The 26,934-nt window shown below is 30.0% G+C and overlaps 1 protein-coding gene across 1 annotated transcript in view; it reads right to left on the bottom strand.

Annotated features, from left to right (window-relative positions):
* LOC111612732 (putative uncharacterized protein DDB_G0282133) overlaps positions 1-26,934 on the bottom strand; it is an 81,116-nt gene that overhangs the window by 49,169 nt on the left and 5,013 nt on the right. Inside the window, exons 2-3 of the mRNA XM_023353974.1 lie at positions 15,271-16,868; positions 1,205-1,286 (exon numbers count right to left, since the gene is read on the bottom strand). Of these exons, the coding sequence (XP_023209742.1) occupies positions 1,205-1,286; positions 15,271-16,663 (1,475 nt within the window). The 5' untranslated portion in view covers positions 16,664-16,868. The remainder of the gene's footprint in view (positions 1-1,204; positions 1,287-15,270; positions 16,869-26,934) is intronic.

Below are 26,934 nucleotides of genomic sequence, written 5' to 3'. Positions count from 1 at the left end.
TTCTGGCAATTTCAATATTGAAGATGCACCACGTTCTGGATGGTCAGTTGAAGCCAATGAAAACAAAATAAAGGTACTGATTGAAGCAAACTGCCGAATAACAACACGTGAAATCACTAAGAGATTAAATTTGTCAAATTGAACCGTTTATGATTACTTGAAACAAATTGGTTTTGTTTCAAAGCTTGATATATGGATTCCACATGTTCTTGAAGAGAGATGCTCTCTTTGGTGGAATTTTAAAGAAATTTTTTTTCTTGGAGCTTTTACCAGACAATTTAACAATCGATTCGAAAGTGTACTGCCATCGAGTAAACAAATTGAATAATATCATCAAACAGAAAAGGCAGCCAGAATTGATCAACAAAACAGGTGGTGTTTTACCACGATAATGTCAAATTTCACACAAATTTGGTAACTTGTCAGAAACTGTTATAACTTAGATGAGACGTGCTATCACACCAACCATATTCGCCAATCGAGCACACTCAGATTATTACTTGTTCCGGTCTATACAGATTTTTTTTTAACTGTAAGACATTTACTTGAAATGGCAATGTCAAAAATCACTTGGATCAGTTTTTTATACGCAACGATCAAAACTTTTATGAATGTGAAATTATGCTACTACCAGAAACGATGACAACAGATATTTGACCAAAATAGTCGATATATAATTCAATAAAATATTTATTTATTACAAAAATATTGTTTTTTTTTCCATGGAAAAAAACGAAATTACTTTCCAAACAACCCAATACATTTTAAAAGTTCATACTTAAATTTGTTAATCTATAACACTTGAAATATTTTTGTCTTTTGTTTCTTAATGCTAAAGTTTACATTAGAGAACTGATGATGAGATGAACATAGACTTCAAAAACCTTTTATCTTATATAACTTGTTGACTCCTTTAATATTTATCATATCATTACTTATAATTTATATTCCATAAATTTTTACATGATGTAAAATATATAAATTTTGTATGTGTATAATTGAAACTTGAATATCATAAAACTGTGAAAAGTATTTTTATTAATTAAAGATTGAGACAGTATTTCAAATCTGTCTTATAATATAAAACAGTGTTCGGAAAACATTTGTTTATACAAAGTTGTTTATTTTTTGTATTTCTACACACCGGTTAGAGGCTCAAGTAAGTAGGTTTTATTTATTTATTGTAATATAAAACATTTCTAACCTTTCTTCCATTAACTTGCGAATAGCACTTACAGATGGACCAGTACCTAGATGTGTATAATAAGGAGCTTTTTCAGAAGGAACTGAAAAATGAAAATTTAAAAAATCTAATTACTTAAAATATTAAAATAATAGAATAAATTTATAGATATACAAAATCATAATTAAGTATATTAGGTATTTAGATTAAGTACTTAAAGTTATAGCTATGAAATATTTCAAATTCAAATATTTATAATATTTCAAATGTTTATAAAATGATGATAAAACTTCTATTTAGCTATTTACTCAAGAAAATTCAGAAAACGTTTTTAAACACAGTTTATTAATTTGTAAATTTTTGTGTTGGAAACTTGTGAATATTTTATCTTAAATCAAGCAAACAAAAAATTTCACCCATTAAATGTTGAAAAAAGTTTTAAAATAAAAACAGATTTTCAATAAAATAACTAACAACGGTGTAGCGGCTTACAATTACAATTTATTAGGATAATTAAGTTGTGTTAATTATTTTATGATTGTTGGCATAAAGTGTCTTTTTACAATTACTATGGAAACAATTCTCTTTTCCAGTTATTTTTAAAACATTGTTTAGGTTTTTCATAAAAATTTTTGGTTCTATTTTATTTTTTGTAAAAATCGAAACTGAATTTCTTTAAAATTGAAGGAAGAAACAAGAAGAACAGAAAATAAAATTAATGCAAAGCTTACTTCGTAAGAAATAGTTTGAGCAATCCCTCGATATGCTCACAACCAAATACTGAGAAGGAACAATCCAAAAGAACAAAGGAACAAATAACAACCCAACAAAAAGACTTAACCAATTCAAATGTACTTCCATAATAGAAGCAGGATCAAAAACAACACACAAATTAACTATCATTCCCAAAATCAAATCCATAACTGAGACTGACTTATCATTACTTGCAAGCATATAACTGTGTAAGAAGGCAGTGATGTAGCAAGTGACTGAACTGGTAAGAAACAAAGTAAAAAACAAAAAATGTTCCAATTTCACTTTTAAAACACAAGATCACTGCATTTTGAGAAAATTCCCCAATTAACATCAGTCAAGATACTACTCCATTTTTTGGCTATTACTGTAATGTTATGTTTTCTACTATAAATTTTCTCAGAATTGTTTTAATTTCTCCAAACTTTGTTAATACAATCAGATATATTCTGCATCCTTGCAACTATATAACAGAATTTAAAAAGGAATAATATTTTCAAATCATAGAATTCAAAGCCATTAGAATACATATTTATAAAATTTAAACATAACAGTCAAAATAAAATAAATACCAAAAAACATAAATTAAAGATAAAACAGCATAAGATATTTCAAGAATAATACATTTCTGTAGATTTAACTCTCCACAAGGTTTTAGATATCTAATGCTTCCAGCTGTTTTAAGCCAAAATTATTATGTCAAAATTTATGAAAATTTATCAAATATACATAGTTAAGCCAAATTTTCATTAGGGTTACATTCTCCCATTTCAGGGTCATTAGATGAAGAGTTGCAAATTAAGGAATAAATAATTGTATTTAACTGAGACAGATTCCTAAGAAACTGAACTATAAAAGAATTAATATTAATGCTTTTTATTTAAATGTTTGTTGTTACCTCATGATTAAAGATATTAATGCTATGTACTGTAGAAATTTTCTTACCTGGATAGCCAAGATAATTTGGGTAATCAATGCCTTCAGAGCAATTTGTATCAAAGGGTGTGTAGTGTTTAATAACTTTTCAAATATTCATATAAATTTGCATTTTTATCTTATGGTTTAAACCAGTGGTTCTCAACATTTTGTCTTGTGACCCCATCAGAGGCTTATTCAGCTCCCTAAGTTACATTTTTACTGAACAGTAAACAAGATCCTAAGACATTCTTGTATGCTCAGATCCACAGTAACCACATTTACTCCAAATAGTTCTATCATCCATTCCGAGACTTTCATTTTTAACAGATCTCAGAATTTCATTTTTATTTCATCATATAAATTTTCTTTTTCTAATTATGTTTTTCATATTATTAGATTTTCAACACTTAGAATTACAGTAGAGCCTTGATTATCCGACTCAATTGGGGACTGGGGTTGGTCGGATAATTGAAAAGTCGGATAACCGAAAAGTATGAAAAAATCCATTACTAGTGTAGTATATTATTATATCCCATGTAATTAGTATATTAGTATATCACTATTAACCTACTTTGCGTTGAATTTTCATTGATGTTAAGCCTAACAAAAATTTTTTAAAATAATAATCGTCGCTATTGTATCATTAAAAATTTGAAAATTAAGCCTCGTTTGAATACTGGCTCCCTTTCATGGTCGAATGAGTGTTGCCAGCTAAAACACGTAAAAATAATATTAAAGTAGCCAAGACAGCCAAATATTGTAGCGCCACATCACTAGCAGACATTTGAAATTTGCCGTCGGATAATCGAGACTCTACTGTAGTTTGAACAAAGTAGAAAATAAACTTTTATATTATTTTTTGTAAATTAGCTGACTCCCTTATAACTCCCATTACCTCTAATCTTTCACATTTTTTTCTGTGACCTTCCTGAAATGTTCCACGTGCCCCATTGAGAATCACTGATTTAACATGGATGGACTGTTGATAAGAATATTAGAATCAATTAACTATTATGGTGTATGAAAATTAATGAAATGTTGACTTAGTGAGTGAGTATGATTTATATGGGAATTACATTTGGAAGAGGATGCATAAAACAAGAATTTGTACAACATAATATTAAAATTCCAAGAGATTTGTGCCATAAATGCATTAATATGTAGTTGGGTTAATAAGTCCTTGGATTCACAAAAGATAGAGAAACAGAAAACTACTAAACTTTTTACTAATAAAAAGCATTATTATATACATTTATTTTTCAATATGCTAGGGACATCACATGACTTTGTCATATCATGATAGAACTGAGGTAGAGCTGTAAAGAATTGCAAATAATGGGCATGAAAGAAATGATCCTTACACTTAGGGAACATACAGGTGATCTTTGCAACTGCCGCCATGAATGAGGTAATCCTTGCACCTGCAGGTCACGAGAGAGGCAATCCATGCACTTGCAAGCCACAGAGAGATAATCTAAGAACAAAGCAATTGACATCAATTGTTTTGTTATTGTGTTCCATTCATTTTCTGATAAGCACATGCAATGAAGTTTTTTATTTATATTTTAGATGTCTAAATTCCATGAGATGCACTTAATTGTGTCAGTTAGCACAGACATTATCACTTTGACACCACTGTATCTTCAAAATGAAGTCATGGACCTCTTTATTTTATCACACTTAATATTATTCCTCATTGCAATGAATAGAAAATGGCAAAGTTTAATCAAAATTGATTGATCAAATTTTGAGAATGAACACAATTCTGTACACCACACAAATGCTTTGTTAATGCTCCATCTTAATGAATTATTTTGCTCTACACACTTTACACTTTACTCTTAACACTTCTCCAGAGCAGACAAGATTTTCAAATATCTTTTTAAAGAATGTTGGAGAAAAAGAAATATTTTCCCTTAACAGCTTTGAACATGAATAAAATCCCTAATGTGCAGCAGATCAGCAAGTTCCATTAGTTTGATTCAGTGTCTGCATTTCAAAGTTTTCTTTCACAGCTCACATTTTTTATTGCAAATTTCTGCAGGTCTTCCTTTCTAGGCTGGTCAAAAACACTGCTATCCTTGTCTGAATTCACTAATCCAATTATAAACAGTGCTATATGATGAACAATTTTCCCTATAGGCCTGCTGCAGCTTTTTATGAATTTTTCGATTGTCTATTTTCAGCAGCACAAAAAACTTTATAATACTATGATATTCTACCTGCATCTCCATGTTTTTAACTGAAACAAATTTTAAAACAATATTACTATATCTGTACATATGCATCTAACATCCATTGTATAATGGTTTCTTCATATTATTAGCTATTTAAATTAAATTTTTTGTCAGCACTTTGTTCATCCTGGTAAGTGTGAGACTTATTGACCCAACTACGAAAGTACTAACTTAAACAACTTTTTTGATTTACATCAAGTATAAAGAATTTCTATAATTTATCAACATAAAGTAAAGGTAAATAAAATTTGTAAAGAAAACAATTTATTTAAAAAAATCAGCTGAAAGTTACATCACATTTTGAAAAACATCTCTTGGAATATAAAAGATTTCACATTCAACTGATGGCTTAAGTTTTTCCAAAATCTTGGATTGATTTGGCACTAGGGTTTGGCTCCCAGGATTTCAGGATCCAGGAATCCTAAAACATTCATTACCAAAGAATATTAAAACATGTGACAATGAAAACATATTTCCTGAAAAATGAGACAAATTCCTGGGAATCCCATTTATATATTGAATGCCATGACACACATCTATATATTATTTACCTTATTTATTTATTTAATTATATATATATATAATTAAATTGAAATAAAACGAATAAATTACAAATAATTAAAATACAAGATGATCACAATTAAACAGGAGGTGCTTAAAGCCAATGTAGAAAGAACTTTTGGATATAACATACTTTTCTAAATATATGGTTTCAATTTTTGAAATAAAAATTATGATTCAAAATGTTGTCCTATAGTAAAAATTGGCCCTTTTGTCTCTTCAATTAGCATATAATATGTATTCTCCAACAAAACTCAGGTAGGGGAAGGGAGGGCAAGATGGAAACTACTTACCCACCCCAAACCGCATGACGAAGCACCCAAATCTCCATGCACACAGAGACACCCGGATATCTTGTATTTATGAATGGTGACTCAGACCAGTTGGTGCCACCAAGTGACATGTGCAAGTATTTCTTATTTCGCAGCAGATTATTATGCAATCATTTGACTTTTGCAATGTTATTATTTATACTTATAAGGTAAGTATTACTATTTTGCTTTTATACAAAGTATCTATTAGGGATAGATTGCATGAATTGATATTTAAAGAGGAAAAAAATTCAAGGATTTTTAAAGCGTTGATATTATTATTGGCAATAGGCATATGGGCAAGATGGAAAATTGCATTTTAGAGCAAGATGGAATAGTTTCCATGTTGCCCGCACGCAAATATTTTGATTTCTGTTTTCAATTGATCTAACTAATTGAGGATTTAATTGTTTTTAGATGGTGAACAAGTATATAAGAAAGAGCAACAGAGTTTCTTGGACTGAAGAAATGATGCAGATGGAGATGGATGAAGGTTTTGTGTATTATGTGGAGAACCATATGTGGAACCACCCACAGAGGACTGGGTACAGTGTCCAGTGTGTTGTGGTTGGGCACATGAAATATGTACAGACACAAAAGATGGATGTTTTTTATGTGTCAATTGTAAAATGTAGGAATATCCTATGTATTCCATCTTGCCTTCAGTGTGAGGGCAAGATGGAATTTCCTGATTCCTAATAGATTTTATACTTAATATTAATTATTTTTAATTACACAATTTTTTAACCATCTAAGATCTCTGTCAAGACTGATTAAAATAAAAGCTTTATATTATGTTGTTTTATGTTTTTTTACATCATAAANATGATTCCTAACAGATTTTATACTTAATATTAATTATTTTTAATTACACAATTTTTTAACCATCTAAGATCTCTGTCAAGACTGATTAAAATAAAAGCTTTATATTATGTTGTTTTATGTTTTTTTACATCATAAAGTTAAACCTTCCATCCTGCCCTCCCTTCCGCTATATTAAAAAATTAAGAAACAAAGCAAAAAAATTTTGCTTTGATGTTAAATCACAAAGTACAGATTCTGTTATTTTTTAACATTCAGTAAGTTATGGATTACAATTTTACCCATTGTACATTACACATTAAAATATGCAATTTATGATTAAATCACAGAAATGGTTCTACAAGTCCTCTATTTCCATGCTATAAGAATTACATTCATTGAACAACAGAACAGTATAATGCAACTGGCTTGAGTGTTGTTGTTTCAAATGTAAAATTTAGTTTTTTAAGACAGCTAAGTTGGGAACATTGCCTTAATAAAAGGCTCTTTAAATAGCCCCATAACCAAAAGTCATAAGAATTCAGAACTGGTGATCATGGTAGCAATGATGTTGGAAATGACTTTTCACTCTCTTATTTGTAAAATGTTGTCTTGCATATTTAATCCAATATAAAAGGATACTCTACCTTGCATAAAATTGTGGTATAAAGACAATTTTTCTGCAGAAATTCCAAGATAAAATTTTGGAACATTTCTTCATATTCTAGTGGTATTGACAGAGCATTGATGTGGGCCAGATTCAGTTTTCTTAAAAACAATAAGAACAATTAATAAACGAGCAATTATTTATTGTGACATTGTCACAATGCTGTGCGCTGGACTGTAATATTTAAACATATATTTTAAATGAAATACATTAAAAATATGCTCTCCACTTCAAATTAGTACTGTAGTATCTTGCCCCTATACATCATACTTTTCATTAACAATGGAGTTGTGCCAATCATCTATTAACTGCCTTCAGGGAAAAAGTTTTGAATTGAAATAACTTGACTTCTGGTTTGCATCGGAAGTTCATATATTGTTTATCAGGTCTTCCTATCCCTAAGGTTTCCATATCTGTCTCATCTTTCATCTATCTAACTCCTTTCTCAAGATTAAGGAAAGACAGATGAATGACAGTGGAAATTTATGTCTACAATTTTTTCAAATTGTAGCCCAATGATGCTGTGAAACCACAGTGCATTGTGACTTTTGGAGTGCAAGAGATTGTGTTGGTAAATGTATGGGTTTCTGTCAGACCAAATATAGCAGTTACAAGTATTCATCAAACCAGTCAAATGAAAATGTGAGGATCCCTGTGATGTCTTATCATGGACATGATATTTTTCTAGCATTGTGATTGACACTCTCCTAATTAAGGTGGAGATGTCATTCAAAATGGCAAAATATGAACTACATAAGTGGGTGGTGATGTTAGACATCAAGGCAAAAACTCCATTTACAATTAACACCCGTTTATTTGAATACATAATTCACCTTACATACACCTAGGAGACCTCCTTTTCCTTAAAACTAATTTAATGCAATACAACATGTCCAGACAGCAATGATTAGTCAGGATACAATGCTCAGTATGGTGATAAAGTTCCTAGGTTTGTTGCTCCTTGTTGACAGATTGGTGTTCTATGAGAATAGTCCACTGACAGAAGTTAAGAAATGTTCTTGCTCACATGTACCACTTAGATAAAGTTCACTGTCTTAATGGGAGAAGCTCTTCTGTCTTGGTGGGATCTGCCCTTCTGACCTTGAGTTTGAGCTTCTTAAAGAGTTTGTATCGCATTTTCAATCAGACATTCTGGTTGGTTGGGATCCTCATCTTCCCCCTTTCAAATTGATCCCTAGATTGTTGTTAGAGCCATCCAGAACCAAATTTGGAGATAGAACACCAGCCAGAGATGTTTATTGAATTATCACAATATTTGCCCGTAACTCAGAGTAAACATTTTTACTACCCCAGTTATAAATATTACCACCTGCATTTGAGTGACATTTGGTTTCTCTGTTTTTGTAATTGTAGGAGAAAAGGTCAAATTCTCATTTAATTCCTCATACAAAATGACCTTTCTTATGATGTTTTTTGACTAAGAACATTTTTATATAAAACAATTTTCTCATTTAAAACAATTTTTGGGTTGAGGTTTCAGCCTTCAGTCAAGACCTTACAAAAATGAGCTTCATCACTGCATAGAATTTGCAAGGGCCATGCATTATCAACTATCATCAGAGCTAGAGTGCCATAGCAAATGTTTCCTACTTATTATTACCAGAAACCAATTCTTATGTGTTTATCTTATTAGGAAAAAACTGCAACCCTTTTCACAAATCTTTCTTCACTGTTGTGTAGTGCCAAACAAATGCTATGATCTTGCATGTGTGCTATTGCTACTTTGAGAATTTTCCATATTCTGTTCCACAATAGAAGTAACACTTTTCTTCATTTTCATATGTTCAATTGGTTTGCAACCCATCCTGCTTTCACGGTGAAAGTTCTAGTTTCCTCAAAATGTAAAATCATTTTCCTAAGATTAATAATAATTAAAAGAACTCTTCACAAACATTGTAACTGCTAAAATTCTTTAAGTGCAACATTGGCATTTCTGCTTTGTTGATAGTAGAGTTTAATGAATAATGAGCAATCAGATAAAGTATCATAACTCTTAAGCTTTACAAAATTAGTGAAAAGCATGTCTCAACTCCTTTATAAATCCAACTTTTGTTGGAAAACATGTCATATGCTAATTAAAGAGACAGTGGTGTCAATTTAAAGGGAAAATTCACACTGTTGGCAACATCATTTTGAACCACAATTTTTTATTTCAAAAATCAAAAATGCATATTTAGGAAGATGTGTATTCCAAATTTGATTGAGTTTCATTTGATAGTTCATACACAAAACTTTAAACACCTACTGTTTAACTGAATCACATTATATACCTGTATCATCAATTCTAAATATAGTTGCATCATAAAAAGTTATAATTGCCAAGTTTACTTTACAAGTTATAACTTGCAAGTCATTGAACTATTAAAGCAGGTTTGGATTCTTTTTGTGTGCAATTATACTGTGGAACCTGGACTGGGTAGAGAGTTTGTTCAGAAAGAAAGTTATAAAAGAATAACTTCTGAAATTCACATGTGGATGTTGCAATTATATTTTTTCCGACACTCACTAACCAAAAATGGAAATATGAACAAAGGGGGAGGACCCCTAAATAAAAAGGGAAACAACTCCAGGAGGACTTCATCAGCAGCTAGTGTATGTCAATTTTCTGACCTGAGAGAGTTTCAACTTACACTTTCTCAGTGTTGGAAGTGACACCTTTCCTGTGACTTTTTAACATATCTGAAGTATTTTTCTGTTTTAATATAGCAAAGAATGGCCAATTCCAGCAGTCATCACCCATTTCTCCAACCATTTAGTAATGAGCTTTATCCAGCTCCAATGGATACTTCACCTACTGAGTACATCCTCACCTATTGTTATGCATTTTGAAGATGAACTATTTCCTGTGATTAAGAAATTTTTCTACAAGATCCTGAATGAGTCAACCTCCTCCAATCAACAAGCATCAGACCGCTTTTGAGCATCATCCACCCTAGGTATTTAGCAACTTGCGATCAATTGTAAACTCTCTCAAGCTTAATGACACGCTATTATTATCCTGAAGTCCTAAATTTTCTTGTGACTCTTGTCAGAGGTGTATAATCCGTTGTGTAAATAAATGGGTATTAGTTTTATTTGACCTGTAGTAGAGCACCTTCTTTCTGTCACGTTTCTAGACATCTCCAACCCAAACATGACCACCTATGCACTCAACTGCTCATGTGAAGAAGCAATGTAATGGGATTGTAGGGGTTTCTGTGTCTTCCCCAAAAGATACAGTGGTGTCAGTCCTGATGTAGGGACCACCAACATGGTGCCGACCCTTTGGTCACAATACTAAAATTAAATTCTTTTATAATTTTGATTATTTTTTACACTGTCAAGAACTAAAAGACCTAATGAATCTATTGTGTAGAAATATATTGAATTTTTAGTAGGAAATGAGACAGTAAAATGCAAACTAAGTATGTTAATCTTAATGCCTTAAGTTCTTCACCCGAGTTAACTCGGGCAGGCTACATAGCCTTACATAAAACTCGGTCCTTTCAGCCCCCCCAAAAAATTTTTGTTTTTTTGAATTTTTGGAATGTTTTTTAAGTCCCCAAATTTTTTCAAAAAATTTTATCGCAATTTTAATAGCCTTTGATAAGGCTCGATTAAGGCTTAATTGTTTTTTAATGGGATTTTTTATCAAAATTAATTAATCGTTCTAAAGTCATAGTGCACGGATTTTTCTTCGGTAAAGTTATTTAAAGCTGCTTTCTGATGTCAAAAACCACCTCCAATAGTTTTTTAATTTTTTTAATTAACAGATTTTATTATATACATGTTTAATTAAGTCGGGGGTTGGAAATTGCAATTAAAATTTGAATTTTTTAAAAATATTTTAAAATATATGGCGAGATAGAGCTCACCCTACTTTAAACCCTTGTCCTCCCGAGACTTCTGAGAATGTTCTGGGAAATCCGGCTCCAGCTGTGTTCAAGGTCATCCAGCTGTGTAAACAATGACTCATTGGTGTCAAATTTCGCAGAAAGGCGAGACAAAGGAAAAGAAAGTTTGAAGCTTTTTCTTCAAAATTAACGCATTTCTTTCGTTTTTTTTTCAGTTTTAAGTATTTTTTATGTTTAATTAAATTAATATAAAAAATTGCTGGGAACTTAAGGGGTTAAGTGTATAGAATGCTCTACAAGGGGACTTTGACATTTAAGCTCATTTGGAACATTTTCATTAATGACAGTATTATACAAGGGCTGATTGAAAAGTAATGAGACTGATTTTTTTTATTCAGAATTGGATGCCTCCACAGGCTCTAAACACTTTTGTTTTTCAAAATAGCATCCTTCATATTCAATACATTTTTTTACAAATTTTCAAAAACCATTCAGACATGTAACAGAATTATGATCTTTTAACATTGCAGCCATGAGCATTTTTACCTTCATCATCTGAGGAGAATTTTCCTCACAATTGTTTTTTCAGCATTAGGAATGCATAGAAATCACATGGCACTAAGTCCAGGCTATAAAGAGAGTGTCCCAATGAAGTCCCAGTGCAATAGCAATATGTAACAGGGCATTGTCCTGGAGCAAAAATCACTGTTTCTTGAACAATTCAGATCTTTTCTTCCTCATAGCTCCATGCAAACAAGTTTTTGGAATATTTGTGTAATAGTCACTGTTAACTGTCCATATAAAGGTAACACAGAGCTCTAGGATTATATTTTTCACATCAATAAATAGTACTAGGATCATCAAAGAAAAAAGTACTTGGATCTCTACTAACTTTGAAATTTACATATGACACTAACATTCTGTATAATTCATTTTCTACCTAGCATTTGTAATCTATATATATAAAAGTGTGTGTGTGTGTGTGTGTCCTTCATGCATTACCACACCGTTTATCCGATTGCCATGAAACTTTGGGAAGTTGTTTAGTATACTCCCACAAAGGTTTCTGACATAGTACAATTGCCATGAAACTTTGGAAAGTTTTTTAATACACTCCCGCAAAGTACATTTATCCTACGATAGAAGGCACGCGTGTATACGAGTACTGTCTGTCCTGTGTGTTCGATCAATTTCAAATTGTGAAGACCATTTCCCCCCTCCAAAAAATATCTCTATATATGCATTTGTTATTTACGATATTTGTAATAATTTTTGTTTAATCACTTTATTTCAACTTTTTTTTTTGCTAATTATGTATTCGCTCGAACTTCGTTAAAACCTTAACTGTATCCCGAACAACAATTGAAGTCGTAGGAGGAAATTTGCCTATTTTACTGATCTAGGTATCCCGCCTTTTCCAAATTTTAATATAGACTCAAAATAATTTAAAAAGACAAATTACAATAAAACGGTTTATTATCCAACTGTCAGAAATTTCACAACATGCCAAGGAAGAGAGGAAGGAGCAATTAAATAATTAAAATTGTAAAGGATTAAAATATATATATAAAAATGGGGAATATTGCACTTCTGACAATCGCTGCAAGTGTGTGGGCTAGATTTGGATAATCCGTGCTTCTCACATAGACAACTGTATGTGGCCAACTCACGCGTTGGAAAACCTTCTGATTTATTCATGTACGCACCAGACAGAAAAACAAAAAATATCGTGTATCTACAAGCACTCCAATAAATAAATAGAATTGAAATGACACTTTGAAATGTTTTCCTGATGAAAATTAATAATAATAATAAGTTTCAATAAAAATGATAAAATGTAAATTTAATTTTATCATAACGAGTTTGCTTGAATTTCGTTTCTTCTAAGATCGCCGCAATGCACAACGGGTAAGCTAGTTTTTAATAAAAACAATTAATAAATAACATCACTTTAAACACCCAATCTCAAAATAATATATTTTTACAACTTGCAAAATGTAATACAACAAGACTTCTATACATTCTGTGCTTAAGATAAAAATTAAAAATTCCTTCTTGTAACAAAGACTGCGGCAGGGTTACCTTATTTGCCTTTGTTTCCAGGAATTTCTCAGAAACCCAGAAATCCAGTGGCACACCCAGGGATGGCCAAGGGACCCTGACCACCTTCAAAGAAAAAGGGAAAACAAACAGTAGAAAATTTTCCAAAAACCTTTTCCTAATTAAAATTCATTTTTTTATTTATGTTCTATGGTGTCTTCTGTTTCTATACTACTTATGAATTAACAATCATATAAGGCGAAAATTTTATTGAATTTGCATTAAAAACTTTTTTATTCATTCAACTTTGCCCCCCAAGAGTAAATCCTGAGTGCATCACTGCAGGAATTAAATTGAATTCTGATTTTCCAGAAATAAAAAATTTGAAAAAACAGGAAAGTCCTATTTCATACATTCCATCGTTGAGATATCTCTATGAAAAGAATATTAAAAATTTAGATCTGAAGAATATTCAGTCCAATCAATTCCTTTCCAATAGTACTTTATGATGATGCAAAATGCATTGAACATACAATAATATAAATTGCTTGAAATGCTGATTTCAATGCTATTTCAGTAGATTTTTATACTTTACTGTTCAGCTGTAATAAAGCATTAATTTGATAAATAGGTTTTGGACCAACTTATATTAATCAAAATTTCTAACCAAAAATACTAGTAATTCTTACTGAATTCTGACAATCTTTAGTATTCCAATTATTAATACATCCAAGATTAGATCAAAGTAGAATAAGAATGACATAATGCTTGATTAAAAACATTTTCAGTAATAATTAGCACACAATACTTCTTAAATTTGATTACAGTGGAACCACGTTTAACGAGCACCTTATATAACAAGCAAAACAAATTGTAAAAAGATGACTCACTTAATAAGTGACGTTTTGTATAATAATTGACAAGGAGAGGGTAAGTCGCAGATTGTGTGCATGCTCCACCAGTCTATGTTTAACACTCATTCCGCAAGCATCTTAGTGTTGCTTGTGATCACACATTTGTTCAAATTTGTGTTCACATGTATTACATAAAAACATCAACAACCACAGCCCTTTATATAATACACATGCCAAATGATATGCCAAATTCTTGGGCTTATAAAGGCTATAATTAAATATTATAAATTAATTAATTTGACTTGAAGTAGGCAGTTATGCTGCCATCTTGTATTAAATTTAATGACCAATTCCAAATTAACTTTTAGAAATGTCTAAATTAAAAATTAATTATTTATAATTATTAAATTTAATATGAGATGGAACCATAACTGCCTACCTCTAGTCAAATTAATTAATTTATAATATTTAATTATAGCCTTTACATAGTCCAAAAATTTGACATATCGTTTAGTGTGTTTATCAGACATATTATCTGTGAATTTTTTTGTTTTCTGCAAATCAAATTCGCATTCAAGGTTGAAACATTCCATGCTAGAAGAAAATATGAAGATGATTCATGCTCCTTAACAATGTATATTTTATAATTTTCTTTAAATAAACATTATACATAAAATATTTGAGTATTTTTTTGACATGGAATGCATTATCATATTTTACATTAATTTATATGGGAAAAATTGTTTCACTTAACTAGTGTTTCTCATTATGAGTAAGATTCTGGAACGAATTATGCTTGTTAAGCAAGGTTCCACTGTAATAAAAAACATTTACTTTTAAAGAATTCTATATCATTTTGCATTCAAACATTTTGGAATCCTATTATTTATTTAAAATTTCTTTAATACAATCGAATAAATTGAATACAATATGAAAAATGTTTACAGCTATTTGATACTTGTAGATCAATAAATTATTTACCTATAAATTATAATCATTAGTTTAGATATTTATATTAATGTAAATTATAATTGCATAAACTTAATATTTAAAACTACTACAAATAATCAATTCTTTGCATAATTACTTACTTTCTTCATTTCCAAAACAACCACACTGAGGCACCTCAACCTTAATATTATTTTTTAGACGTTCTTGTCGTTCTGACTCATTTTCACATGTCAAACTTTGTTCAATCGGTGTAAAAGAATTATCAGAATTAGATACAATTGTATTGTTTTCTGCAGCTTTATTTTTGGAATCTGATAAGGGCTCAAAGGAACTTTCAACAGGAGTTTTCAGCACAGTATCTTTAAGAGAATTTATATTTTCATTTGATGAACATTTGTCTTTTATATCTTGATTGAGATGTGATTCATTTTTAACATCTGTAACAGATTTTGTATAATGATCTGAAACTGTATTAGTTTCTGAATTTTTTAATGATGATGAAACTAGACACATTGGTTCTGAATTTGAAAAATTTTTAAATGTATCTGAGAACTGAACAGAATAATTTGGAATTTGATTTGATTTTGACATAAATAATGAATTTGAATCAGTTGTTTGATTTGAACTTGTAGAAATACATTTCACTGTAGTTTTTGAATGATCCAATAAACTTTGAGTAGATTGGAATAAATTCTTGGAAGAAGAAAAATTAGATGAAGTGGACAAAGGAATTCTTTGCTGTAATTTCATTTTATGTGATTCTGAATACAATAAATGTTGAGGAGAAAATGAAGTTAAATTTTGATTACTTAAATTAGATGATTCAGATACTTTTTGTTCTGGTTTAAAAGGATCATAATAACTATGTGGAAAAGAATAATAATCATACATTAGTTTTGAATGGTCTTGCCATTTTTCTGTAGAATAAGGAGAAATGCTGTTATAAGACATATTATTTGGATGCATAAAATTAGTACTGGTATTAATTGTATGTAATGTAGGATTAATACTTTCTTCTTGAATAAAATTTCTTTTATTTTTATTATATTCAATCTGCTCTAATTGACCCATATCATAATTTTGTTTAGAAGGTATTTTCCAATAGTTATGATCAAGATATGAAGGGTTTTTTATATGGAAATTTTCATTATGCTGAGACTGCCCCTGATGTAATGTTAATGGTGTCAACGATGAATTCTGAAATGTTTGAATGTTGTTACTCTCTGAATTATAGTTTATAGATTGAGGGACGGAAAATACAAAATCTGAATTTGCATAGAAATTATTTCTCAAAACAGACTGTTTGTTTCTACAACCTGATGAAAATGATAAATTAGGATCTGTAATCTCCCTATGTGGCAGTGAATCAATTGTGCTTGTTGATGGATGTTTATATCCATACTGTGGCAGTGTTGATTGAATGGGAGAATAAGAATATGTAGTAAATGAAGGCAGTATATTTTGTGATTTAACATTCTCAGATATTCCTGAAAGATGAACAGGATGATCTGATGATTGAATATAGTATGCCATTATTTATGTTAGCACATCAACTTAGTTCCTAATTTAAAACCCTTCATTACTTTGAGAACTTTTTCTCATTTAAATGTTCCATTTTTATACAAGAAAGCTGCCTATCTGTTTCTTTTTTTTTTATTATAGATGTATCAAATAACTTCTTTTTTTCTTATGTCTTCAGAAAATCCATTTTATTTTTTTCAAGTGAGAGAAGTACAATCTGAAAGATAAAATAAATGAACATTTATTTGTAAATTTATTTTATAATATATACATACAGAATTAAAATATACAACTAAAAAATTTAGAATTATAAACATAAGTTAATCACAATATTTAGTGTTAAAATCATCCACTTTAATAAATAAGATTTGAATGTGTTTGACATATTTAAAAATATAGTCACCAGAAAGTTAGCTTTAAAACACAACATTTAAAATGTGCAAAGCTCTTGCAGATCAAATAATAGAAATAATTCAAAACAACCAATTGGAATTTCTGTTAAAAGGCATTAAGAATTAAGATAAAATAGATAAAAATACTTAAAATTAATAGAGAAATTATGTAGAATTAATGAGAAATCTGGAAGGTATAACATTGGCTTGTTTATAGGCTTTAACTGCCTTATGAGCAAGATTTCCCAAATAAAACTCTGTTTAGAATTGAATATGCTTTTAAGTAGGGTGGCATTATTTCAATGTTGATTATATCATTTGAAAAGTTTAGTGCTGATGTGGCCTTTGTTGATGGACTCTTGGTATTCACATAACTGCTTTTTTATTTGTCTCAAACTTGCCCCAATGACAATGAAATAGAACTTCGGGTAGGATGAGAAATTGGAATACCATAAATTCTAAATGTTCTAAAAGTTCATGGGGTTTACTATCTGCAACTGCCAATCTTAAAGTATCCATGCTTCATAAAGAGTGCAATGAGTTTTAAAGTAACTCACAAGAGATGGAGGATGCATCTCTTATATATTAAAACTATAGGATAGTCTCTTATATCTATAAGTAGAAGAAAACAAGGATCTGTGGACCTTACTATGTATGTACTTAAATTTAGACTCAATACTCTGATGCTATCACTGTTAATCAAATGATGTTTAACTCTTTTTGTATTAGATGTGATGTAGAAGTTAAAAATATGCTGTGCATACTAAAGAGTTTATGGCCTTGTGCTTATAGATAAGTGGTTGATACAAGTTACAGCTGATTTAGAATTAGTTTGTCCTTGAAAAAAAATTTATTCTTTATATAAGGTAATATTTTCATAACACTAAGAAATAATTAAGAATATATATATTTTACATAAGTATTAAGAATAAAATTTTAAAAATTTATATTTATATTTTGAAACCTAAAAGATAAATTGCTAAGTTTAGGAAATCAAAATTTACTCTTTATTAACTAAATCTTTGATAACCTAAGGCTAGAAATATTTCTTAATAAAAAGAAATTTTTGTTTCTAAACTTAATTTCCTTTAAGTTGTAATTTTGTATCAATGTCTTATATGATTGATTTTATTCAAATATTTGTTGGTTTTTACAAAATAAAAATTCAAATATTTGTTTTGTAGTAGTAACTAAATTAATCAATAATTTATTAAATGGCATTTCAAATAATAAAAATCTTGTTTTGAACAGAAATAAATATGATTCTAATACAAATTAATATAATCTAAATTAATCCTTAATTCTACTCATTTTAAAAATATCAAAATTAAATTAACTGTTATGGAATATTTATATTATTTATATTTTATATTTTGATTTTTAATGAAATGTTTGAACCATTTTAAATTCGAATTTGTTATTGCATATTGGTTCGATTATAGAATGATTGTAAATGTTCTAGTAAACTGATAACCTGATCAGTTTACTAGAATGATGGCCTGTTGATCAGGTTGAAAACATTAGTTAAAATAGTAAAAATGATTCTCAGCAATAAGATGTATATGTTGTATAATAATCAATGAGTCTGACTTGTGAGTGTATGTGGAAGTGTTATGGAATAGTTCAACAAAAATTCACATCAAACAACATTAAAACGATTTTAATTAAAAATTATAAATACTTTCATCAAACTAAACACACTTTTTCAGGCTTTTAAATTACAGAACAATTTATTAAATTATAAAAGCTGTTCTGTAATTTTAAAGTCTGAAGAAGTGTATTTAGTTAAATGAAAATATTTGCAATATTTAACAAGAAATTATTTATTGCAACATCATCACAATGCCAGGCTGCAATTTTTAATTATATTTTTAATTTATTTAATTTAAAATATATAATTCCTAGTTTTAACATTTGAAAGTTAACAGGTGTGATTCACATTAATAATTTGTTTTACTTTTGTATCTTAAAAACAATTCATCTGTCAGATGGATCAGTATTATTTTTATTAGTTTAAATATATCCATGATGTCCTTTAAATTTCTACACAGCTATTAAATAATTCTGCTAAATGATCATTATCTAATACCCTTTATAGTAACATGCCTTTTGAGTACCATATTTTCATGCAAATTACCCATGGATTATCTGTGTTTAAAAGACAATTTTTAAAAGGGTGACCAGGTTATGGGATGGTGTAAGTTATATACAGTTTTTAAATTGTAATTAAAAAGTTATACCAAAACATGCCTCATGCCTATGGAACAACAACTGCTCCATAGGTGTGGAGTATATGGTGGAGGGCAAGTCATGCAAAGGCTTTATTTTCATTCTAGAAATTTTCTGTGGGGTTTGTAGATTATACACATGAAAATATAGTAGTTTATATAAATTCTAAAATTATACAAATTGCAATGAATGTATTGAGTTCTTCATAAAACTTTTAGAGAATACAGTGGTGCCTCGTATAATGTACTGTACTTAATCCGTTCCAGGTGCACGTCCGTTAAGTGAAAAGTCCGTTANAATTATTTATTGCAACATCATCACAATGCCAGGCTGCAATTTTTAATTATATTTTTAATTTATTTAATTTAAAATATATGCTCTCCATCTCAAATTAGTGTCTTGCCCCTGTACATCATACTTTCCTGCTAGAAATAGAGTTGTGCTGGTCATCTATCTAACTCCTTTCAGGGGTAAATTTTTGAATTGAAATACAGTGGGTGATTGGTTAATGAACATAATCCGTTCCAAGACTTTGTTCGCTATCCAAATTTTTCATTAACCTATTATCGATTTATCATAGGTTTCTATGGGAATTTGATTAATTCGTTCTGGAGACTCCCAAAAAATAAAAAATATATATTTTCTTACTACGTTTATTCATATGTAATAATAAAAATACATATATACGCGGTCTTGCATTTTTATTTGTCGTGTTTTTTCCGTTTGTGGGGGTTAAAGAATCTGTCCAATGTCGATTACTTTTCTGTCTTCCTCATGATTTTTCAAAAGTAATTAATCGTGTTGTAATTGTAGAGATCCCTAAACCTATTAATCTCAAGCTGGTTTGGATGCCATTTTAAGACCGTTGTTCTGACACCCTCCCACTTCCTCAAAAGATCTTTAATAGCAGATATCGGCATAAATCCGCTTTTTCAGAAGAAAATATAAAATAATCGTTTCTATCAGAAATATAAAAGGCTGGAATTACAAGGGAGAGTTTCAAAATTCGGTTTTCGGTTCAAAAAACTATCTGATCAGTATATACTGGGTTGAATGTCGATGTCGATGTCTCTCGCACTCCAAAAAGTTTTGAATTGCTGCCTGAAGACAAAGGAAGACCAATCGGTATTCGTTATTTTACATTGCTTCTTCTTGTGTTTGTTCAGTGAAGTATTCATTATCCAAACATGTGTTTGTTGTCCGATCATAAAAATCTTTCGCGAAAGTGTTCGTTATCCGATTTGTTCGTTAACCGATCACCCACTGTAATGTGATTTCTGGTCCAAACTGGAAGTTCATATATAGTTAATCAGGGTCTCCTACCTCTAAGCTTTCCATATCTGGTCTCAACTTTCATCTATCTAACTCCATTCTCAAGATTAAGGAAGGATAAACAGACAGACAACAGTGGGAATTTATAGGTCTACAATTTTTTCAAATTGCAGCCCAATTACAGTTATGTACAAGTAAAGTTCAAAGGAAACATTATACACTTTGCCCCAAAACAATATAAATGCAATATCAGAAATTTATAAAATTTCTACAGTTTTTTTTTGTTTTCAAGGTTTTTTCAAACATAAAAAGTGGAAACATTCCACTCATTAATTAGAACAACAGAAATTTCCTTAGACTGGAATAAGAAAAGAAATTGGAATTAATAGAACAGACAGCAAAGAAACATGAAGTTAAGAATTGAAAATTGATTTGAAGGATGGAACATCTTTTAAGAAAAATTTTATCCACTGTAAAAGCTCTTTCTGTTCCTCTAATATATGCTCAATAGCTTTGAATATGAAAAAAGTGTTTGATAGTAAAACTTCAAAAATTATGAAAAAATAAATCAACTATAAAATCTAATCTGTGAAAATCTAACTACAGTCACAAACAAGAAGAAAAAATTTAATTAATGGAAATTTGTAGTTTTGATATAAAAGATAATTTAGAAACCAATCAATTTTTAATTGTATAAATTTTATAAAATTATGATTTTGTATTTAAGCTGTTAAGAGTATTCCTATTAATTGCCTACTTTTAATTTCATTTTTATAGATAATTTTCAAATTTTATTGTTTGAAATATATTTTGATGTGTTTATTAGTGTAGTGATTTAAACAATTTTTTGTCATTTGTAAATTTTTATACTCAATTTCAATAATACAATCAGAAATTCTTTCATCTTTAGTTTTTGTATGACAGTTGTGGCATTTCAAAATATTTTTTCTAACAGTGCAATGTAATAAATTTTGCATAAAATTGTTATTTAATGACAAGGATGATAAATTTGTACCATTGAAGAAGTTAAATTAATTGTTAGCAGTTGGGTTGTAACATAGTTGACATGATTTACTGACAAGAAAAACATCACTACATGCAAGTCATGTAATACAGTTGTCCCTTGATAATCCGACAGGTATGGGACCAAAGGTGTGTCAGATTACCAAAAGTGTCCAGATTACCGAAAATAATTACATATTTCGCATTGTTTTGCTAGCAGTAACTTACAATATTCTCTACTCCAACTGTTCGAACAGAACTGCTCACATAAAACACACGAAATGTGTGTCATCGTGTAAAAATTGGATGGGGAGATTCACATCGCGACATGCTTCTGTGCAAGCAGACACATAACGAGGACGGGTACCTTGACGGGAGGTGCGTCGGACTACTGAGCATGTTGGATTAAAAAACGTCGGACTATACAGGGACAACTGTACTTATTACTAACATTTATTTGATAGTTAATATATGTTATTTATCTACCCAAGAGGATATATCTCTATAGTCAATAAATCTATTTTTAGTAAGTAAAATGTGACAATGCCGAAGAGCCACCTATGCTTTGGCACCATGGGACCGAAGGGTCAACAATGCGTTTGCAATGACAAATTTTGTCAGGACTGATACCACTGTGTCTTTTAGGACAGACACAGAAACCTTGATGGCCACTAATTTCGTTTTTTGTGCAAGCAGTAGCACTTGTAGGCACTTGGATCCGAGATGGAAGCAACACAAGAGATGGCCTGGATTAAGGAAGTGCACCATACACCATTCTAACAATAACAAATATCCATTTATTAAGATATTTACAAGTAATCTAAACATATGCAGTTTAAAATTGAAAGGATGAACATTATGGTTATCCATTGCTTATTTTCTTAAGGTTAATATTTTTTAATAAAGGCTTTGTCCATGATATTAACTAATTCATGACTTCTAAGTTGGACAGAGAGAGTTTATATAGCATTCACATGAAGGATCTGAGGATGCGTTGTTGATACAATGGATTGATGGAGTTCACAATACGACAGATTGATGGTCTCTACGATATGTCAGATTGATGGAGTTCACGATTTAACAGGTTGATGGAGGAATGTTGCATCAATTGATGAATCGTTGGAGGAAGAAAAGTCATTTAGGTAGGTAAGGTATCCGAGCACTTGGGCAACTCCAGCGAAGGCGAACTTCTGATGATCACAGACACTTCGGTCAGACGAATGAACCCTCATCATTATCAGTTATTGTCTTTTGTTGTAGGTCCTCCCTCTTTTCTCCATTTTCCTTTTTTGGCAATGTTGCAATGCCTATGTCCAATAGTAATTTCTCATCATCAAGTTCCTGGTGACACATTCGATGTATCATCTTGAAAGGGAAGCGACTCCACAGAGGGATAGAATCATATCCTTTTTCAATTTTAACAATCATGAGAAAAATTATAGCAAGTTTTAATTTCAAAATTAAATTTTCACCTGCAAATTATTTTGTCAAGTCTGGGCTCTCACAAAAACATGAACTAATTTATGAGCAGAGTGGAGGTATAAAGATAATTAGCAGTGACATCATTGAGTTATCACTAAACATGCTGGTATCCTTGAGTCGTGAGATTGCTAGAGATCACTATAATTTTTCCTTTGCGTCACTAAATTGTTTTGCCTTATTCATTTCAATTAATATATTTGTTTTTAGTAACAAACACATGTGTAATAAAACTCTACCAACTCAAATTTTGTAGCTGAATCTATTTCAATTAATAATTGTATAGAAAAGTGTGGGTTTTAAATTCTGCACTATTTACTTATGTAAATTCACCTTTTTCTTTAAAAGTTGCAAATTTTAATTCTAGATTTCAGTTTTTCCCACCAACCATGATTGAAGGTAGTGAAAATGTAATTTTCTCCCATGAAAAAATAAATAGAACATATTCTATGCATAAAACAAAAAATTTTATTATAAACACAAAAAAGCACATTATTAAGAAAATATTAACTGTCTGTTGGCATTATTATTTTACTTGAAATATTATTACAAATACTTTTGACAAATTTCAGATTGTCTTCTTCAGGTGTAGAATAATGGAACCTTACAATTTAAAATAGTAAGGATCTGATGCAACCCATTGATTATTAAAATATACGTTAATGTGTGTCCAAATGGCAAACTTAAAACATATTCCATAGGATGATACATCAAAAAAAACTATAATAATAGTAGTAATAAATAAATAAAAAAAAAAACAGAAATAAAAAGGTGCAAAAAATGTATAATTTAGAACTAACTCAAACAAAAATTATCATGCTAACTTCCTGTATAATGTGTGCCATATTGCTGGAAGGTCATGTGAAAGTTCATTACACAAACTAAGTGTTGTTATGTAAAGCGACTCCCATATGAAAATGACCCTGCAATCTGAGCACTGTCGAAGTAGGGTGGCATCAGCCCATAATACATTGTAACCATTTTCTAAAGTATTTCTAGCAAGTATAGTAGTGGTTCTGCAATTTTTGATATCACCTTGATGTTCTTGAAGGCAGCAAGCCAATTTTCTAGTTGTGGCCCTAATATAAAATAATTTTGCTCCTGTTTGTGTCTGCTGTAAAGGGACCATGTATTTGTAAATGTACTTGTAGTAATATTTCAAGTAAAATAATAATGCTGACAGACAGTGTTAATATTTTCTTAAACTATTTGGCATTGCATGAAGCAATTTCGAGCATTAAGCACATTTTTATTAAAAGCTCTTGTAACTGTAGCAAGTTAAATGGATCTTAATCCAATTAACATGTTCAGTAAATTTTTCAAATTATTTCATTCAAGATTTAGAAATATTCTTGGTGATGTAACATCAACAGAAAAGGAAAAATTATTTGCCATAAAACTATTTCAGCAGTTTTGGACATTGTAGGAGAAGCTGATTGAAGATGATAAAACTTTACAGGTTTTTGGTAAGTTCTGAAACATTACAAAATTTCTTTAAGGCATGTTCATAGTATCATGTTTTTGACCTAAACATATTTACTATTTTTGAATTCAGCCAAAAGTCATAACAATGACAATAAGATGCCTTGTGTAAATTAATGGGATTGTCACATTGCTCAAGGATACCAGTATGTTCTGTCATAACTCAATGATGTCACTGCTTTACACCTTCACTTCAGTGTTCAAATAGTCCATGTTTTACTTTCTTATGAAAAAAAAATAGAAATATTGACCATAGAGATATATCCTCTTGGATAGGTAAATAGCTTTTGTTTAATTACCAAATAAATGTTAGTGCTAAGTATTACATGACGTGCAGATAGTGACCTTTTCCTTGTGAGTACAGCTGATCAAGTAAGTCAAGGCAACATACCAAACTAATGTTGTATTTGTGTACTCAAAAATAATTTCCAAAAAACTAATGTTAAAATCAAAGAAGTTATATATTTGTAAGTCCTTAAATTATACTATGATACTTATATTTATATCATGTAATTTGCAAAAAGGTTTATGCAGAATGCAAAATATTTTATAAAAATTATTTTATTTCCATTGTAAACTGGTTTGTATCAGATCCTAAGATTTTCTAGGGATTTATCCTTAAATTTTCCAAATCTAATAGGCATCATGTTGTCCTTGATGAGTGTTTTTTTTAACTTTTACAATAATTTTAAAAATAGATTTTTTAACATCTTATCATGTATTCATTTTCATCCTTTACTTTTTAGTAATAATACCATTATGGGCATTTATTTTATTTTTCCAATATTTACCAAGATGTTTTAAAACTTTCACATGTATATAGTAGTCTTGATTTTATTCCAGCTATATTTTACATTAATATTTTACCTATTGCATCGTCTATCTTCATATATTTACTGCAATACTTCAGGAAGGATTTATTCCAGAACCCTGGCATACCTCTTTTATTGTTGCAATCCCTAAAGGAACTCATCATCATACAGACTAGAGCCAAATTGGCCATACAAATGAGCCAAACTGATGTAAACTACTCAGAATTTTGACAGTCAACTCAGCTCAAAGTGGATTTCTTCATCTTACACTTATGCAATCTATGGCCAATGAAAACATTTTATTTCAATTGATGTTCTTGCTTCTACTACTGCAGGATCATCCCATGTCAAGTGATCAAGGTCTCTAACTTGACCTTAGATTTCAATGAAATTTGACACAAAGGTAACCAAGGACCTTATTTTCCATGGCTTACTTTACTAAGCAACGAAAAATATTAGCCCTCATACATTGAACAGTTCCTGAGATATAAGCCAAAATGTGAAGGCATCTCATGCTACCTCTATATTAGTGATTAAACAACCAAATTTGTTGTCCAATGTTCTTTGATTAAGAGTAATTATAACATGAAATTTGGTAGGATAAGACAGTTTCAAGTGGACAATTCAGATATGCTAGTAGAAACTTCTAACAAAATGCATTCTAATTACAAATCTTCACCAAAGTTTGAGTTTTTTAAAAATTTATTCTTGTGAAACTGAAGCCATATTTCAATTGCCTGTAACTCAAGAAGAAAACATTCTTTTACAGCCAAACTTTGAATTTTAAAATTGTATAAGAAGGTAATTATTCGTGTAAAATTCCAAATGTATAGCTGTTATAGTTTTAAAAATATGCCCACTGAAAAATGCAAAAGAAATTTTGAGACTCAATTTTTACCAACATTCAGAGACAAATAGTGCTATGTGGGGCATCTTAAATTTTTTTCTTTTTTGCTGCATTAGAGAGAACATCTTTCCTTTTATTGAAATATGTGATTTTAATTTTCTGCCTGACTCTGCTAAGGGCAAAAATGTGACATTAGACATAGTGATGTCTTTGTAAATACTTGATTGTGCAAAACAAAAGCCATGCATTTTGTTAACTTTAGAACTATACAAGACTATGGAATGCAAATTAGCCTAGCACACAAGAGAACCACTACTAAACTAGTAAAAAGTTTAGCTATCAGAAGAGGAATCTTCTGGTATCACTGCAACTTAATTTCATCATGCTTAGTTTTGAGATCTTTTTCTTCCTGAATTTTCAATTTATGGTCAACTATTGCCTGCTTGTACAGTCAATAGCAGTTCTTTTACTTCTCAATAAAATTTTGAATGTTCTGTGTAAAGTTTATCCTTTGCTTAATAAGCTAGGTCATCTACCTTATACTGTTGAGAATAAAAACTATATTTGCTGTTACGGACTAATCAGGCAATGTATAAGTTTATTTACTGTTTTGGAAGTGCTTTATTGTTAATATTATACCAAAGAAACATTATCTTTTTTGGAGTGATCTTTTTCATTTTTGTGTATTTACTTGTTTCCTCTGTTTTCATGAAAATTAATTATTCAAATGAAGCTTTTGATATGCTGATGGCTTTAGATGCCTATCAC

Source organism: Centruroides sculpturatus, unplaced genomic scaffold (genome assembly GCF_000671375.1).
Source record: "Centruroides sculpturatus isolate CEXI.00-Female unplaced genomic scaffold, Cexi_2.0 scaffold1774, whole genome shotgun sequence".
NCBI classification, from domain to species: domain Eukaryota; kingdom Metazoa; phylum Arthropoda; class Arachnida; order Scorpiones; family Buthidae; genus Centruroides; species Centruroides sculpturatus.
The sequence above is the reverse complement of the archived record's forward strand: the minus strand, read 5'-3'. Positions and strand labels throughout refer to the sequence as shown.